We start from the raw sequence: 18,845 nt of genomic DNA on the forward strand, positions 1-18,845 counted from the left end.
ATTAAGAACAGCTGGAGAGGAGTCTCAGCACAGCAGAAGTCTGTGTGCAGTGGCAGATCAAGCAAGCATCCCTCTGCACTGCCAACGGGAAAGATGGAGCAAGTTCTGCTGCTCCAAAGGAATAAGCCCAAATCCATCTAAGAGTCGCAGCCTCTCTCTCAGGCTCTGGATCCATCTGTTAGTCTCTGTCTCTCTCCTCTCTCCCTCCCCTCATCTTCCTCACCTCCATCTACTCTCTTCTACTTCTTCTCCCTCTCCTTTTTCTCTCCCTCATCTCCCCTTTCTTCCTCATTCTCTTCTCCTTTCTCTCCATCCCCTGCTCAGTTCTCTGCCTGTCTGTCTGTCTGTCTGTCTGCCTGCCTGCCTGCCTATCTGTCTCCCCACTCCCATCTCCTATAGTCAATAATCTTTAATGTTTCCCACAGGTATCAGTAAGATGCATCTCAGGACCTGAATGTCTTGTTCTCCACCGCAAACTCCCCCTCCCCCTGTCACTTCATCTCACCCTAGACTTTCCACCACCCCCAGCCCAGCCTCACTGACTTCACTAAATATCTTTTTTTTTTAAAGATTTATTTATTTTATGAATGTGAGTACACAGTTGCTGTGATCAGACACACCAGAAGAGGGCATCAGATCCCATTACAGATGGTTGTGAGCCACCATGTGGTTGCTGGGATTTGAACTCAGGACCTCTGGAAGTGCAGTCGGTGCTCTTAACCACTGAGCCATCTCTCCAGCCCTTCACTAAATATCTTAACAGCCCACACAGGCCAGCTCCTTGCACATGTAATTTCCTTTGATGGGACCATTCTGTAATTTCTGATTTTAAAATATTTAACTCTGTTGGGATTCAGACCTGAGACAATTGGCTGAGGTGTATATTTAACTTACCAAAGGAGACCTGGCCTCTAGGGTCTTTGAGCATCCCTTAGACCCTATATGTTGCAGGGCATGACTGGCATACCCCACCCTCTACCCTGAACTCTCCACACAGGGGCTGGGCTTCCCCTCCCCAAGACACACTCTTCCCTATACAGTCCAGACATTGTGTTCTCTCTCTCTCTCTCTCTCTCTCTCTCTCTCTCTCTCTCTCTCTCTCTTTCTCTCTCTCTCTCCATGTATTATGTACTCTTTTTTTTTTCTCTTTCTCTTCCCCTTCCCCTCTGTCTTCCTCTCCATGGTGACTTCACTGACCTCTTCCTATGAGGTTGGTGAACCCACCAGAGAGCTATTTCCAAAAAAACCTGCCTTCATATACTTCAATCTGGCTTGAATTGGCTGATTTCACTGGCGGAGAATAACTTATCCAACTCCTTTCTGCCCTTCAGAGCTCCATCACTTTTCCTTCCTGCCATCCATCCAAGAGCACTTGCTACAACGGAATTATATATTTACATGTATGGTTTTATAATCAATGACTGTCTCATCTCTTTTGTTTACTTTATCCCTGTAACTCAGCACAGTGACCAGAACAAATGAATGTTTATAAGTGGGTTATTAATTGAATAGATCTATTCCACATGGTTAGAATTGATGTGAACTTTTAAACATCACACCAGCTGTGCTGTTCAATCCTGACCTCTTCCACTCTCCCATCGCCGAGGAGAAGTAGGAGAACACTCGCCTCCCACCCAGCAAGCGTAAGGGTGCAGTGAGGCACAGAGCATCTATTTTAGAGCAGGATGCTCTAGTGTTCTTCTGAGGGCAGCTCGGGTTTTGTACCTCTTTCTCCACCTAATTAAGTCTCCACACTTTCTCTTCACACTGCATGTGAATTTGTCATGATTTTCTGGGTCAGTTGAAGGCTGTGTGTCCTGAAAGCTCTGTCCCCAGGACCCCACTGGGGCTGCTGTAGAATGCATTCATGATGCTCAGTACAGTCAGTAGATGCTACCAAATGTCCCACCACCATCGGAACAAGCCCTCCTGGTGAAACCCTTCAGCTACTCTTGCTGTACTTTAACACCAAAGCCAGTATCCTCCCAGCAGCAGCAGCAGTACACCCCTCAAGTCTGGATAGTAGACCTAGCAGACAGCCCTTTGCTGATGTCCTTGGAAATAGTTCCTTCTATGAGGGCCCGCCTCACACAATCTTAACAGGGACAGGAAACTAACTGAGTTTTAAGGTTTTGGTGTTGCTGTCTTTTGAGACAAGTTCTCATTTAGCCCAATTTGACCTTAACTCACTACAAAGCCAAGAATGACCTTGAATTCACAATCCTCTGCCTCCATTTCCTAAATACTGGGATTATAGACCAGTATCAGTGCACTGGCTTTGTCCAGTACTGGAGATTAACCCCTGGATTTCACGCTAGGCAAACACTCCACCAACTGAGCTACATTCCCAGGTTCTTAATTTTTTTTTTTTTACATAATAAAATATATTTGAAGCAATTTCTCTGGCCAATATCCTTTCTCTATCATATGCTTAGGTGATTTAAACTTTGTGGCAACGTTTGCTAGGACCCTGCTTCACTGAAGATGTTGAGCACACAACACAGACTCACAGGATGCTAATATCCAAAAACTCTTGAAGAGAGGACAACTGGTGTTTATTTCTACCCTCTAAGATTTGCTTCACTGACAGCACTTAGGGTGTCGAGTCAGAGTGAACACTCTGTTTCTGGGACCTTGCTGTCAAGAGCAGTCCTCCCGCCTTGCTCTTCTACCCAGCTCAGATCGAAACGGCAGCAGCACCTATAACATTGAGGTAATTTTTATCTGCACATCCCCTTTCCCACAAGACCACAAAAGATTCTCAAGCCTATGGCTTGGCTGCCTTAGTCTTGGGAACCACCACCATGCTGGCACATGAAACACAGCCAGACACTTGATGACAGAGGAGTCATTGCCTCAGAAAAGGCCGTGGGGCCAAGAGGTGGCTTAGTGGAGGAAGTGCTTACTGCACAGCATGGGGACCTGGGTTTGAGCCCAGCACCACATAGAATCTAGGCATGGCCATGCATACCTATCACCTCAGCACTTGGAGGGAGAAACAGGACCCTCCTGGGGGCTCACTGGCCAACAAGCCTAGAGAAAATGGTGGCTTCTGGTTTCAGTAAGAGACTGTCTCAAATAATAATAATAATGTGTTAAAGCAACTGAGGAAAACACTTGGATTTGACCTCTGACTTCTACACCATCCTGCACTGACAATCTCACCAGCACACACACACACACACATACCATATCCACACACACAAGACACCCATATCTGGAACTCCTTAACACTGTCTTCTACAGTCCACAGCACATGACCTGGGTAGCTCAGTCAACACACCAGAGTGACTCACAGGGACACTGTTTACTGAGACATGTCAGCTACCAGGTCTGGAGTTTCCTTGTGATGGGCATCAAGTTCCAGACACAATGATTATCCAGGGTCAGAGCCACAGAACAAAGCTTTTGAAACCCACATGGGTGCCTTATTTAAATACATTTTAATCAATACAGAGGGCAGAAAACCAATATAATTATTAAAAGATTGAAAGAGAGAGACAGAGACAGAGAGAAGACTAGAGACTAAAACACATTTTTTAATTTGTTGAGACAAGTTTGTGGGACCGCGTAAGGGTATCCTAGTTCATGGCTGGGCATGGGCCTAGAACCCCAAGACTCTGACTGAGAACCGGCAGGAGTTCGGCCATGCCCCCAGAACCCAGGGTCCTGACACGCAGTCTCATCTCCATAGACCTACATTGTTCAGTCACATAGGCCATTACAGCCCCTCCCAAAGTGCACAGGTAGAGGGCGTGACCATAGGCCTCAGGCTCTAGAGATTTACATACTAATGAAGGCCAGAGGGCGGAGCAAATTAAACACTCCTTCCCAGATCCTCCCCCCATCCTCCCCCTTCCTCCCTCCCTATTTAACTCGGGACTGCCCTGAGTTTTACTGGGGTACTTCCAGATCCATCAATCATCCGCCATAACAATAAACCTTTCTGGAACCAGGGACTTCCTCGTGTCATTGGGGCCTGCCGCCGCCAAAGCCTCCAGCCTTTGGAACCTTAGACTTTCTCCTGTATGTGGGACCCGTCGGCTGCGTAGAAACCCCCCGGGACACCTCCACCACCTCTGCGGCCTATTTTCCCACGAAGTTCTCACTATGTAGCCCTGGCTGTCCTGCAATTCACTATACAGACCAGGCTGGCCTAGAACTCAAAATGCCTCTGCCTCTCAAGTGCTGGGATTAAAGGCACACAATTATGAAAGATGGTTTTGGATATGAATCTTAGCTCCTACTTTTGCTAAGGACTACTCTTATGTCTCTAGGCCAGTGGTTCTCAATCTTCCTAATGCTGCAACCTTTTAATAAAGTTCCTCATGTTGTGGTGAACCCTGACCATAGAATTAATTCACTGCTACTTCATAACTGTACTTGTGCTACTGTTATGAATCATAATGGAAATATCTGTGTTTTCTGGTGGTCTTAGGCATACTCTGTGAGAGGATCCTTTGCTCTCAACGGGTCACAACCCACAGGATGAGAACCATTGCTCAAGGCACTCCTGTATCTGTAATGAGACATTTTTCTCTTTCAGGCACCTGTTTAGAAACTCCACAGTTAATCCACTGCTCAAGAACTGTCATTCAAATATAAATTGATTTTGTTTTGTTTTGAAGTTAAAATGCTAAGGAAATTAGTTTTCATGGCTCCCCTTGGCTAACCTGGCTCTCTTAGAGAAGAAAGCAGTGAAATTTTTATACTGAATTATAGTCATGTCTGAAGAGAGGCAAGGCCACAGATCCCAAGATTAACACTGGATTTCCCACGTGACCCTTGACTGACCTGCCACTTGGAAAGAACCTGCTCACAGGCTTCTACCCTGAGTCCTGCCCTGTCTTCCCTCAGTAGTGAACTGTGATCAAGGAATAAAAGCCCAATAAACCCTTTCCTCCCCAGATTGCTTTTGGTCATGGTCTTTATCACAGCAAAAGAAATTAGGACACAGAACCATGATAAGACTTCTGCTGTGGTTGGGATATGAGCTGTCCCCTGAAGCCTGTTTGTTAAAGTCTAGGTCATCAGCTGTTGGCACTAACTGGGGAGATCCCAGAAACTACAGGCTGAAGGCCTAGCCAGAGAAAGTCAGTTACTGTGAGTAGGTCCTTGGAGACATCTCATATGATTCCTCCATGCCCAACTTTTTTACATGGGTTCTGGAGAGCAAACAGGTCTTTACTCTTACACGACAAGCGTTTCACTAACTGAGTTCTCTCTCCAGCCCCAGAGTCTCTCTTGAGGATCTGGATTTGAGCTGACCCTCTGCTCCAAGAAAGCTTACGAAACTAGTTCTCTTCTGCACCCTTAATAGAGAAAGGAAGGATAGAGATGAGAAAGAGAAGCCAATTCCATCACCATTGTGGTGTGGGACAATGTTCACTGTAATCCCATGCCAGCAGTGATTCATATCCCCCACCTAAACCCTGGATCCAACCATCACATCAAATCTAAGTAGAAAGAGGGCATTTCCATTTTAAAAATGGAAAACCTTTAAAGGAACTGTCAGAGATCACTGCAGGAAAACAAGGAGCAAAGCTCTGGGTAGTTTTTTAGAAGACTCATAGAGACCCTTGCTAACCACCTATGCAGACCCCTCTCCATCAGAAGGGACAGGGACCAGGCCACATAACAGCTGGGCCCACCATAGCTCTGCAGAGGTCTGGCTCACTCTGCTGAGCCAGGAAGCCACACAAAACCAAGGCACTGGTGAATTCCTGTCTGCTGAGCCAGATGGCTGTTTGTGTCTATGATAAAGGAAAGATTACACAGGATCTGTCTGGAATATCAGTAAAAGGTCCTTGATGTAATTTGCCAGTTTTCACCAAGAGTTGCACTAATTTAAGACACTCAGTGCTTGGGCTCAGGCCAGATAAGGTGCCTTGGACTTGGCAGTAATAAAACAGCCTTTTAGTGGTTTTTGGCTTGAGGCAGTAGCAAAAGTTAGAAAAACTGACAAGAGGAGACTGGGCTCCTGAGATTTTCCAAGGAAATGAACGTTGTCATGCAATTCACTTCCTTATAGAAATGTCAGCTTTTAGACATCATCTAGGATGTGGCCTTCCCCAGGCTAAATACAAGTGAACAAATTTGAGAGATAAGTCTTTAACAAATTAAAAGATTATATTTAATCCCCTCATATCCAAATACTTAATAGCATATCCTTACAAATCTATAGCAGTCTGTTACTGTAACAGAAAGACGTCGCCTATTACTAAGTTTACATTTAATAAACTGGGGGAGGAGCAGGCAAGATGGCTCAGTGAGTAAAGCCACTTGCTGCCAAGTCTTAGGATCTAAGTTCCATCCCTAGATATGGAAGGAAGAGAACTATCTCCCAGAAGTTGTTCTCTGGCCTGCACAGTCTTGCCATGGCAGGTACCATCCCAACCCCGACCATAGCCCATTCCTCACACACAAACAGATGTAATACATTCTGAATAAAAAAAAAAGAAGATTGTGTCATATTTGTTCAGCAGACATTTTAGAAGCAAAATTACCAAGAAACTCAATCATACTCAGACTCATTTTTCAGAAACTGCACAGGAATTTACAGAGCTGGGGAGTCCTCTACCAGATCTCCTTCACTGGCCACCCTAGGGAGCCCAGCAGTAAGAACGTGACCCAAGCTGGGAGAGGCTTTGTCTTCTGCCATCTCTGACTCTGAAGACACTATAGATATGACTTCCAGGAATTGTGCTGAGTTCAAGAACTAGAACCGCAAACCACAGGGCCTGTAGGTGGGCTATGTTTGCAGTATATGCCTTTTGTTATTTGAGGAGTTTGTTTGTCTGTTATTTTAGCCACACTTAAAAGTCTGGAGGTTTCACATCAAGATGCAGAGCCAACTCATCCTTGGAAGTTGAAATAGGAGAATCTATTACTGCCACTTCCTAAATCAATCCAGCCTCCAGCTGTACTATAAATACATATCTTTCTACCTGTGGGTGAGCGCGGCTCTCACCGCTTATCAAACAGGTGTCTTTGCAGCAATGGAGGCTATAACCAGGATCCATAGCTGGTCAAAAGGCAGAGTGTAAGTGGCCGTCCCAGCGCCATTTGGGACATCTGTAACAACATCTTGACTCCTAAGGCTCAGGGGACATTTGAGGGTGTGAGAGGGTCAAAGTTTGTGAAGGACGACTGCTGTGAGATGACGCCTTCTAGACATGACAGGGGTGTTGAGCCCACGAGCCGTCAGCAGTGAGGTCACCTGCACAAGATCACACCGGTCGATACTCCAATGTGGAAGTGGAAAGCCTAACAAGGTCCCATTCCTGGATAAAAAGCTACAGACAGTTATAGCTCCTGAGCAGGGAGAACCCCTTTTCTCTAGAGACAGCCTCCAAATAGATTTTCCAGGTCTAAGTGCTCAGCCCTAAACAACTGTACATAGGGAACACTGATTGGACTCAGTATGTAGTATGTATATGTAACAATATACATATATGTAACATATAATATATATAATTATATATGCTATAGATAATATATAACTATAATAATATTATATAATGATAATAATTTTAGAATGATATGTCATGAATTCAAGAGGGGATGGTCAGGGAAAGGCAGGATAAGCCGAAGAGGGGAGAGAGGAGTGGAAATTATGTCCAAAGCACACACTGAGAGAAGCAGCTGGCAGCTAGAGCAGATGGCACACCTGTTTGAAACCTGTCTGTCACACTCCACACCAGTCCCAACTCTCGGTGTATTTAGGGCCCCACTCATCAGTGCTTCCTGTTTGGCCTCAGAAGCGCTTGAGTTTGCTGCTTCTCACCACGCCAAAAAGAAAAGGTCTAGATAAAAACACCCTTTGTGCTTAAGGAAGGAGTGTCCATTACAGCAGGGCATGATGGGAACCTGGGTTCAGTGGAAACCCAAAGGTGTAACTCTTAGGTGTGTATTTGTGGGTAGGGGAACGGGATGGGGACAGGGACACAGAGGAGGAAGTGGCAGGCAGTCATTCCCCATGGGATAAGAAGTGAGAAGGTTAACAATAGCTTCCCCAGGGGACTTCTGTTACCTCCCACGGAAATAATTCTGAATTTCAGTCTGCGACAGTGGAGTGCCAGGCAAATATTTAAGCAAAGACCAGTTGGAAATTATTGTTTCCCAGGGAAAGATACTGGTGAGGATGTATGTGCATTTTATTTTATGTATATAAATGTTTCGTCTTCACGCATACATGTGCACCAAGTACACACTAGACACCTGTGGAGATCAAAAGGGGGCACTGGATTTCCTGGAAATGAAGTTACAGATGATTGTGGCCCACCATGTGTGTGTGGGAAATTAAACTCAGATCCTCTAAAAGAGAAAGTGCCCTAAACCACAGACCCATCTTTCCATCTCTTAGTTATTCCTGAATTAGTGTTAAAAAAAAATACTCTCTGAACAGAAAAGTCAAAATTCAATATCCTGGGTCTCTGTTAATGATCCTCAACTCTTACAACAAAGATATGTTCTTTCACCTGTCACTTTTCCCTTCCCCACTTAAACATCTATGCCAGCAGATCTAGAAGCTTCCAACTAAATAGTTCCCATTCTACGTGTGATAAAAGATTGATTCATCTTCTGGTCCAACAACTACAAATACCACTCGCTAGTACCTCAAATGGGCCTCCCAGCATATCCCACATTAGATGTGTGTGTTGATGCAGGCACTAAGGGTGAGAAAACAATGGTGAGCTCCAAAGGCAAACCACTTGAGCCTAGAGCTGTTGAGGAAACAGAATGTGAAGATCAACAACAATGATACTGGGCTGTTGCCCAGATACAAAGATACAAAAAACAGACATTCCCCTCAAGGGACAACTAAGTCAGTTCTACCTGTCCCCCTCAAATTAAAATCAAATCTAAAGGGCAGGAGGGCAAACCAACAAGAGGCCCTTTAAGTGTCTCAGAGTTATAATAACCCTGAGTAGGCAGTTTCCCAGACTTCCCTGTTGTAATAACAAACGAACTTATCTTTCACTTCTTGTCATTAGTAATTATCATGACATCATTGAGAATCAGTGAACCACCATAGGGCTTAGCAGGGTCATGGTCATGGGGAGGAGCTGCCACTGTCATCACTGCAGACTGAACGGTATTTAGAGTCCTCTCCCCAGGACCCTTTGTTTCAGGCAGTAAAAAATGTACACTCTGTAGTTCTCAGTCCTTAAAGATGGCATGGTGTTTTCAAAGCATTTCCCCTTTAACAGCCAATGTGCACCCTGCACCAAAAGACTTCCACACAATTTACAACACACTCGTAAGAGCCAAGAATTCAATTAAGGGGAAAACTTATCTTGGAAGAGTTGGGGCAATTTGGCCAATTAGCCCTTTTTCAACTCCGCTGAGAAAAGAACATGAATTATCTAATGGAACACTGAGCAAAGCCCAAAGGAAGCAAGGACAGGACAAAGAGCTCGAGAAATCCAGGTCCTATCTGCAATTCTGTGCAAGAGCACAGTCACACAGCACCTTAAAAGTGGAGCCTTGAGAATATCCCCAGTACAGCTTTCTACTCCACAAAACCTGCAGAAGCTGAGTCCACTGAGCCTTAAGATCTCATCTTAAAAAGCATTTAGTCTTCATTGATGCGTGAGCTGATAGACTCAAAACTACAGGAGCTCAGCCATCAACTTGTCCCTTGTCAGCAACCTTACCACCACAGTATGACGAAGCCAAAGGGAGCTGGCATGGGAGAGTGGGTATAACCTCTCGTCTGGCTTCATCTTCACACTCTGTGAGTAGCAGGCTCACCTTGGTTGCCTCCTCCACACTCTCCCTCAGGGCCTGCAGCTCAGCATCGTACTGTTCCTTCAGCTTGTCCATCTCCTGGTCATGGCTGGAAACCTCCTCCTTCAAGGCACCCTTCAAGGCAGTCAGCTCCCGCTCCCGCTTCCTCAAGAGGTCGTCCTGTTCCTCTTTGGCAATGAGCAGATCTTGAAGGTCCTGCTTGGCCTGCAGGAGCTCCTAGAGGGGAACACAATTGCAGAGCTGAAGAACAAGTGTAGCCAGCAGTACAAGCCAGTAGCCAGCACTGCTGCTCCAGGCTGACTACCAGGTGTGTGGCCACCTACTCTGTCCCATTCGCATTCTCCTTCCCAGACCACACAGATTTGGGGACAATTTGCACGTCTCATAATAATTGCTTTGGGGCTTAAGTCTCAGTTTCTTTCCTTTTTCTTAATGATTGCCTTTTACTTTATGTGCATTCGTGTTTTACCTCCATGTTTGTGTGATGGTGTCAGATTTCTTGGAACTGGAGTTACAGACAGTTTTGAGCTGCCATGTGGGTGCTGGGAATTGAACCCAGGTCCTCTAGAAGAGCAGCCAGTGCTCTTAACTGCTGAGCCATCTCTCCAGCCCATGTCTTAATTTCTTTGAGATTTAACATGTCTGAGTTCACTGTCATTTCCTTGGAAGAGTTTCATTTCTTGTTTTGTTTTTCTTTTGTTTGATAGGTTCTCATGTAGCTCAGGCTGGCCTCAAACTTGCTCTAAAGCTAAGTAAGGATGACCCCTGACCTTGGGCTCCTCCTGCCTCCACCTTCCAAGTGCTGGATTACAGTCATGCACCACAACTGGTTGATGTGGTGCTGGGAGTTAAGCCCAAGGCCTCATGCATGCTAAACAAGGAGTCTACCCAATGAGCACCCCCAGACTGATGTATGTGCTTTTGCAACTCATTTCGCGTCTGTCCCACGGCTCAGTCTCCCTGCTACAGCCCTTGTGTGGTCCTGTTGCCCTCGAGTTGAGCTTACTCACTGCCTCAGCAGCTCTCCACTCTCCCATCTATTCCTGCTCCCAGTGCTCAGTCAGGACAATGGTTCCTATCTTCCTTGCCTGAGGAGAGCACGACATTCACATGTTCCCCTCTCTCATTGTCAAGAGCTCACAACGACACACAAAGCTGAACCCAATAGTTCAGCTTCAAATCACATTCCTGAAGCCCAGTGATGTCCCACCAGAGACTCAGCCTTCCTTTGTCCTGGATACCCCAGACTCTAGCACCTCAGCACCCCACTGAGGTGCTGTCAGCTACCCCACATTTTCAGCCCTGGTTCCTTTCCATTTCCTGGACTCTTGGCTACCTACCACCTTTACCACCAAACTTCTTCAAAGGGTGATTGTTTACAGTTTCACAGTGCTCCTTAATCACCTGCCCTGAATCTTGTATGGCTCCCCTACCAAGACAGGATCACAGAGTGCCTCCCAGTCCACTGCCAGCTTGCCTGCTTTCTCTGTTAACTTCCTTTGTCATACAGTTCAGAGCCCCCGGACATGAAACAGTGTTGTACCCATCCACGGTGGATCTCCTCACCTTAATTAAAAACAAACAAAGCTTAATCCCCCACAAACACGCCCACAGGACAACCTGAAATAGACAGTTCCTCAACTGAGACTTTTCCCAGGTCATTCCAAGTTTGTCAAATTGACAAAATTAACCATCACACCTCCTCATCTTCCTGGTCCTTCCTGGGTACCATACTCTGGACTTCTGGAGCCTGTCCCCTGTCTCCTTAAAAGTCTCCTTTCCCTGGAAATCATAGGACAGCACACTCCTTCCTAGCAGCCACTTTCTCTACAAGGATCATGTCTGGCTTCCCTCTCCAAGATAGCCCTAAAAACACAATTTTGCACTCTTTACTTTCCTTGAGCAAGCTCCTTGACTTTTTCCCTAATATTTGCTGTTGTTGTTGTGGTGGTGGTGGTGGTAGTGGTGGTGGTGGTGGTGGTGGTTTTAAATCGCCTCTCATTTTTTCCCTGCACCACCACTCTGGTGATTTACCAACCACAAGCTTCACGTGGTCCACACAAGCCTCAGATTTAGTGTGATTACAGTTTTAGGAGAATCTAGCAGGGGCCTCCCTCTCTGCTTCCATCTCTTGACTCTGGACCACCAGTTTGCAAAGCATCTGAGTACAGGAGCAGGGCAGAGACTGAGTTCTTTTACCCTGTCCTTCACAAGCATCAAGTCAGTTCTGCAACACCTAGACCCTACTTCTCCTCTGTCCAGGTTAGGTTCTCATCCCCTTCGCTGGAGCACTCACCTGTTGGCACAGCCAGGCTCACAAAGGCAAGCTCTGAGCTGCCACCTCCTCCCCTTCCCAGTCCCAGTCCCTCTGCCTTTTGGAAACTCTTTGAAGACACAATGTGGCTCCTCTGAGAAGAATTCTCACAATATCCTTCTAGAACCGTCTTCCACCCTTCCTCTGACACAGTTTGGACTCTTAACCCCACGATCTATGTATTGTGCATTTTCTTTTGTGGTTGTTTTGCTTGTCTCAGACAAAGTTTCATGTATCCCAGACTAGCCTCAAACTCTCAACACAGTGTGACCTTCAATGTCTGATCCTCCTGACTCAGCCTCCTGGGTGCTGGGATTAAAGGCATGTGTCAGCACTCCCGTTTTATACAGTGGTAGGGATAGAAGCCTGGGCTTCATGCCTGTTAAGCAAGCACTCTACCAACTGAGCTACATCCTCAGCCTGTGTTCATCTCTCTTAAATCCCTAGTGAGAGAGATAAGCTTCTGGGAAAGATATAGATCTGCTTTTTGACAGTTTTGACTGGATCAAGAGCAAGCAGCACTGTCTGTTCTGGGTGTGAATGAGTCACCCTGTTCCAAACAGCTGGAGTCTCAAGAGGCCAGGATTCTCTTAGTTCTCCCTTTCCCCACCTTCTAAGAACACACCCTGTTGTTTCTTCTCCTGACCTCCTGGGGACTCAGAGCAGTAGCTGCTACTGGGTCCCCAAGATCTTTTAGAGGACAGGCTACTTGCCACTCAAGAGGTGTGGCATTGTGGAGGGAGGAGAAACCTTTGGATCAAATTTTTTAAAATTAATCGTATCAGTAGATGTATGAGATGTGTATCAGTGTATGTGTAATGTATGTATGATATATATGTGTATATGTGTGTGATATACATGTGGGGGTGTGATGTGTCAGGGGGTACTGTGGCCACACTACAGCTTATATATGGAAATCAGAGGGCAATTAGTAGAGTCCTTTTTTTTTTTTGTGGTAGCCCTGGCTGTCGTGGAACTCACTTTGTAGACCAGGCTGGCCTCGAACTCAGAAATCCGCCTGTCTCTGCCTCCTGAGTGCTGGGATTAAAGGCGTGCGCCACCACCACCCACCTTGTAGAGTCCTTCTGTTCTTCCATCTTTACATTCATTCCATAAACTCAGGACACCAGGCTTAACAGGCAACCACCTCACCCACTGATCCTGATCTTTGACTCTAAGTTACTGTTTCAGGTTAGCAAACAAAGTAACGAGTTCCATTTAAAAACAACTGTCAGGGAAAGTCTTTCCTTTACTTTGGAACAGTGGTTCTCAACCTTCCTAATGCTGTGTCCCTTTAATACAGTTCCTCATGATATGATGAAATAAAATTATTTTGTTGCTCCTTGTAAGCTTACTGTTGTCAATTGCAATGTAATTATCTGATATACAGGATATCTGATAAGCAACCCCTGTGAAAGGGTTGAGACCTGCTGCTCTTGGGTGAACAGGTCAACCGGAGCAGGCAAACAGGTGGGAGAGCACAGCACAGAGCAAGCTTTAGCTCCTCCAGCATGACACCAGCAAGGATGAGCTTTGATGCAGCCTAGAGGCCCATCTCTAAGACCCAAGAATTCCTCATTCTACCTTCGAATGAGGGACGCCTGGCTATCCCTACCCACCTCTCTTTGAAGCGGAACTCGTCTATCACTGTTGCCACTGGCGATCTCTCTGGGACTTGATGGCGCCTCTAGCCAACAACTTGAGAGTCACCCCTTCCTGCTTTTACTCTCACACATTTTTTAGTTGTCCTTAGATAGAGCAGTTCCTCTTCCCACCCTTATCTTTGGGGGAGGGGACGTATCTATGTTTGTGCTGTCACCAAGACGTGTCAAGGACTTGCAGTCCATTCTACACAGACAGGGGAATCTGTGGCTGGAGCTGTTGCTTAAGTGAACCATACTGTACGGATCCAGTCAGATTGCACCTCACCATATCACACAGTAGTTTCCAGAAGGGAGACCAATAGGCACATACAATTTCCAAAACTTCACTTCAGTGCGTGAAATTGTAATTATATCAAACCAAGAGGAAAACGGTAACTAGGAAAAATTCAAAATATAAGCAAACGTCCAGTGGAGAGAAATGCAACTCTCTGGAGACTACAGTCAAAGAAAACAAGGGGAAATCTGGCTACTTCGAATCACTAATTTCTAAACCTTCATGAAGTCAAGAGGGGCCATGTGACAAGGAACCTGCCATTTAATACTAGTGTGTGGCCTCTGAGATGGCTTAGCAGGTAAAGGTGCTAACTCCCAAGTCTGGGCAGAGTCTGAACCTCAGCACTCACGTGCTAGAAGCAGAGAACTGACTCCCACAAGCTGTCCTCTAACTGCCACACTGCAGGCAATGACAAGGTCATGCCCATACTCACACCCATAAAATAAATAAATAAACAAAACAGACAAGCAAAACCTCTAGTGTATATGAAGGGCAGGTAACAGAAGATCTAGAAAAGCTGGTTGTGTTTGGCACTTAATTGCATGAGAATAATACTGTTTCTAAAAACCCAAAAGTGACTACTCAAGATCAAGAAGCATTCATAAATGAGAAAGCCAGGAGCTCTGAGATGCTACCGCACCTCCTCCGACATCATACATCTGGGGATGGGGAGCTGGCTCAGTGAGTAAAGTACTTGTCTTGCTACCATCAGGACCCTAGTTCAACCCCTAGAATGTACTTGCTTTAAAAAAAAAAAAAAGAAGAAGAAGAAGAAGAAAAAGTCAGGCTGGGTAGCAGGTGTATTCAATCCCAGCTTTTGAGAGAGATAGGTACTTGTGGGGAATCCCTGGCCAGCCTGCTTGGCAAGTTCTAGATTTGTCTTAGATATCAAGGTAGGCCTGACATTTGAGAAATGAGATTTTCCTCTAGAAAACACACACACACACACGTATTTAATCTGTTTTTCTTTTATCTTTCTCTCTCTCTTTCTCTCTCTCTCTCTCTCTCTCTCTCTCTCTCTCTCTCTCTCTCTCTGTATGCCTGCCTATCTATCTGTCGCAAACACACCCAGGTCATACAGCTGATAAACATTAGAGCAGAGGATCTGGCCTGGATAGGACCTAGTACCTTCTTTTTCCCATAGAGTGACCACAGACCAGACCATAAACCACCCAGAAAGCTGAACACGGACACTGTGTGTGGCCTAAGTATTAGATGCAAACAGAACAACAGAGCGGTCTACTAGGAAAGGTTAGAAAAGTGCACAAGGGGTAAGGGACTCTGGCAGGATTCATTTCTTTAAACTAAAGCAAAGAAACACAGCCAGAGCCTACAACCACAGGAAGGAAGAAAAGCTGGAGACAAAGGAAGTGCATCCTGTAGGGAGCTGCTGTCCTGTAGCAGTGATCCTCACAGTAGGCTGCTGAGAAATGAGCACTAGGATGTCCCCATGGCTGCAAGCCCTGACCACAGAGGGCAGCATCTCACATCCACTGCAGTCCTGCATGCCAAAATGCAGAAAACTACACCTGGCCCATGCCCATTGCCAGGGTAGAAGGTAGTTTTGTATTGCAGGAGTCCAACAGAATTCAGTCTATTTTTTTCTGGTTCTGACGAGGTGGTTCTCAACCTGTGAGTTGTGTCCTCTTTGAACAACCCTTTCACAGGGGTCACATATCAAATATCCTGTATAGCTGATATTTACATTATGATTCATAACAGTAGCAAATTACAGTTATGAAGTAGCAATGAAAATAAACTTATGGGGGGGGGGTCACCGCAACATGAGGAACTGTATTAAAGGTCACAGCATTAGGACGGTGAAGAACCACTGCTCTACCCGATGGCCTAGACAGTGTAAGACGGCTGGAGAGAGCCACAGCATTGCTCAGCCATTTTTATTAGAATCTAGGTAACATAGAAGGATCACAGTGTATGTTTATTTTAGAAGTGCCCAGGCCCCCTTCTCTCTCCAAGGTTTCATAGCCAAGCATTTCAGGGATGCAGAAGGACCCAAAGGCCCTGTGGGAAAGGGCCATCTCTCAGCTCTGCAGTCTTCGTCAGTAACATCAGAAAACCCACCTGGATGGCATCTGGACAGGTGTTGCATGTTGGACCTGATGCCACCTGAATGGACATAAAAGGAGCCAAACACTAGTCCTAAGACTATTTTTGTATTAGAGCTGAGGACTGGGTCTCATGGGCCAATGAGCCGGCTCAGCAGGTGAAGGGGCTTGCCACCAAGCCTGGTGGTTTGAGTTCAATTCCTGAGACTCACAAGGTAGAAGGAGAGAACCAACTTTCAAAAGTTATCTTTTGACCCCCACACATGAGCACTTGTGCACATGCACACGTACACACACACACACACAATTTTAAAAGTCCTTTTAATTAAAAAAAAAAAAAGCCCACGTAGTTCCCGGGCACTGAGGATGTAGTTCATTTGGCAGAGCTCTTGCATCTCATGCATGAGACACTAGCTTCTATTCTCAGCCCCACATTTTAAAAAATGAAAAAAAATAAGCAAACAAACAAATGAAAACAAAATACAGGCATAGTGGTACCCACCTACAATCCCAGCATGTAGAAGGTAGGAGCAGGAAGATCAGGAGGTCAAGCCCAACCTTGGCTACATAGTGAGTTAGTAAATTTGAGTCCAGATTGAACTACAGGAAACAGACCCTGACTTAAAAAAAATGTTTACAGACCCAGGAATTCTACAAACAGTAGGTCTGCCCTACTAGTCAGCCCTTAGCCTAACAAAACAGCACTTCTACTATGCTTTCCTTAAACTGCTTTGAGTTACTTTTGTTTGTTTGTTTTGTTTTGTTTATTGTTGCTTTGGAGATGGACTCTCACTATGTAGGTCTGGATGTTCTGGAAACTCACTCTGTAGAGCAGGCTACCCTCTAACTCATAAAAGTCCACCTGCCTCTATCTCCCAAGTGTTGGCATTGAAGGCGCACATCACTATGTCTGGCTATTTTTTGCCCTAATGTTATTTTACAGATTCTATGTAAGAAAAAGTGATGAACTCCTGGGCTAAGGCGGAGCCAGTGGCATAGTATGTGCCTGGCATGCACAGGGGCTTGGCTTCAGTCTCCAGGATCATAGCAAGAAAAGAAAAACGTCTTCATAAAAGATCTAGGCTGCCACACAGGCTCGCCGAGCATCCGGAGGTCAACAGTTTTCAGTCAGTTCTCATTGTGGATTCGATGCTCATCGTGTTTTAAGAGGCTGTTCTCAGCCAAAAGCCATGGAAAACTTTGCCCCAGGTCTAATCTGTTATCAAATTTCTCCAGGCTACTCTTATTAAGATACAAAGAATAAGTGGAAAGCAGCTAGGGGATGGGGTCTTCTTTATGGAAACTGCAGACCGCATTTATAAAGCTGCGGAGAAGTCAGAGGAGAACAGTGAGGCAGAGATGTGAGCCGTGGTCACTAACAGACTCTCCACCTCCCTCCTTCTGCAGACAGCTCAGGTCTTGTCAGGAGTGTGACAAACAGCAAGAACCCTAGAACAGGACAACGTTTAAGACAAGATGTGCTCTGTTCCCACTCCAGCTGTGGCCTGAACACACATCACCAAAGCCAGAGTCCCTGTCCTCATCCCCTACCAACAGACACGGGCCTACAAAGCTATCATTAAATCACATTCAGAAAAGTCAGTAGGGTGTGCTTAATCCCAGCACCTTGGGAGGTGGAGGCAGGAAGATCAGAGCTTCTACTCAAGGTCATCCTCAGCTACATAGTAAGTTTAAGTCTACCCTGGGCTACATGAGACCTCTTATCTCAAAAAATCAAGTAAAGTAGCATGCAGTTCATCTTAGAATTGTTTCATTTTGGAAGAATATGGAAACACTTCAAAGTAATTTAAATTGTGAAAATCCTTCTTTTGCTCTGTCACTCAGAATGCTGTAAATGAACTGGAGGAGGAAGCAAAGATGACAGGCAGCACTTGGCTGTGCTGAAGGAAAATCTGCAAGAGCAAGAAGGAGTGGAGGAAGAGAATGGAGGGTGGATGGAGCCAGGCCATGTCAGCACAGGGCACAGGAATGTCCTCTGTCCTCTGGGCTTTGAGGTGAAGTGCCACCAAAAGGCATATGTTCTCTACTGACATCATCTCTGGGAATTTATCCTTAGGAAAAACTTCATTTTAAGGAGGGGCTGATGTACCCCAGGCTGGCCCTACAGTTACTACATCAATTGTTAAAGAGCCTCAGAGATAACAAGGGTTGAATACTCAGACTCTTTTTATTGATACTATAGAAAACATATACACATTAGTTACCATAGTGGTATTATAACTATGTCAGCAAGTTCCATAAATTCTAAAAGAGTAAAATATGACCTTACCTATAATTTACTTCAAAGATGAATAGATGCACAGAACAATTAATGCAGGAATATGTTGAAACATTGACAGCTCCTTGGTCTGTGCTGAGAACTGATAAGTGCTAATGTACTGTTCTCTATGTGTGAGTGTATGTTATGAGTATGAGCATGTGAGTGTGTGTCGATGAGAGCATCTGCAAGTGTGTAAGAGTGTGTATATATGTGTGTGAGTGCATGAGTGTGAGCATACGTGTAAAAACATCTATGAGTGTAGAAAAGCGTGTATTTATGTGTGTGAGAACATCTGTTGAGTATATAAGAGTATATGTGAGTGTATGAGAAAACATGTAGATGAGTGTGTACAAGTGTGGGATGGGTGGGGTATAGGCCAGAAGTCACCTCTGATCTCATTCCTCAGGGTCTCCTTGTTCTCTGACACAGGGTCTCTGGGCTAGGAGCTCACAGAATAGACTAGTCTGGCCAGCCAGCACACCTCAGGGCTCCA

The 18,845-nt window shown here is 45.5% G+C and overlaps 1 protein-coding gene across 2 annotated transcripts in view; it reads right to left on the minus strand.

Annotated features, from left to right (window-relative positions):
• Positions 1-18,845, minus strand: part of Cgnl1 (cingulin like 1) — a 103,675-nt gene that overhangs the window by 70,880 nt on the left and 13,950 nt on the right. For both annotated transcript variants that reach the window (XM_028771380.1, XM_028771379.1), the window contains one exon: positions 9,757-9,969. In XM_028771380.1, the coding sequence (XP_028627213.1) occupies positions 9,757-9,969 (213 nt within the window). The remainder of the gene's footprint in view (positions 1-9,756; positions 9,970-18,845) is intronic.

The sequence above is a fragment of the Grammomys surdaster genome, unplaced genomic scaffold (genome assembly GCF_004785775.1).
Source record: "Grammomys surdaster isolate TR1022 unplaced genomic scaffold, NIH_TR_1.0 206, whole genome shotgun sequence".
In the NCBI taxonomy this organism is placed as follows: Eukaryota; Metazoa; Chordata; class Mammalia; order Rodentia; family Muridae; genus Grammomys; species Grammomys surdaster.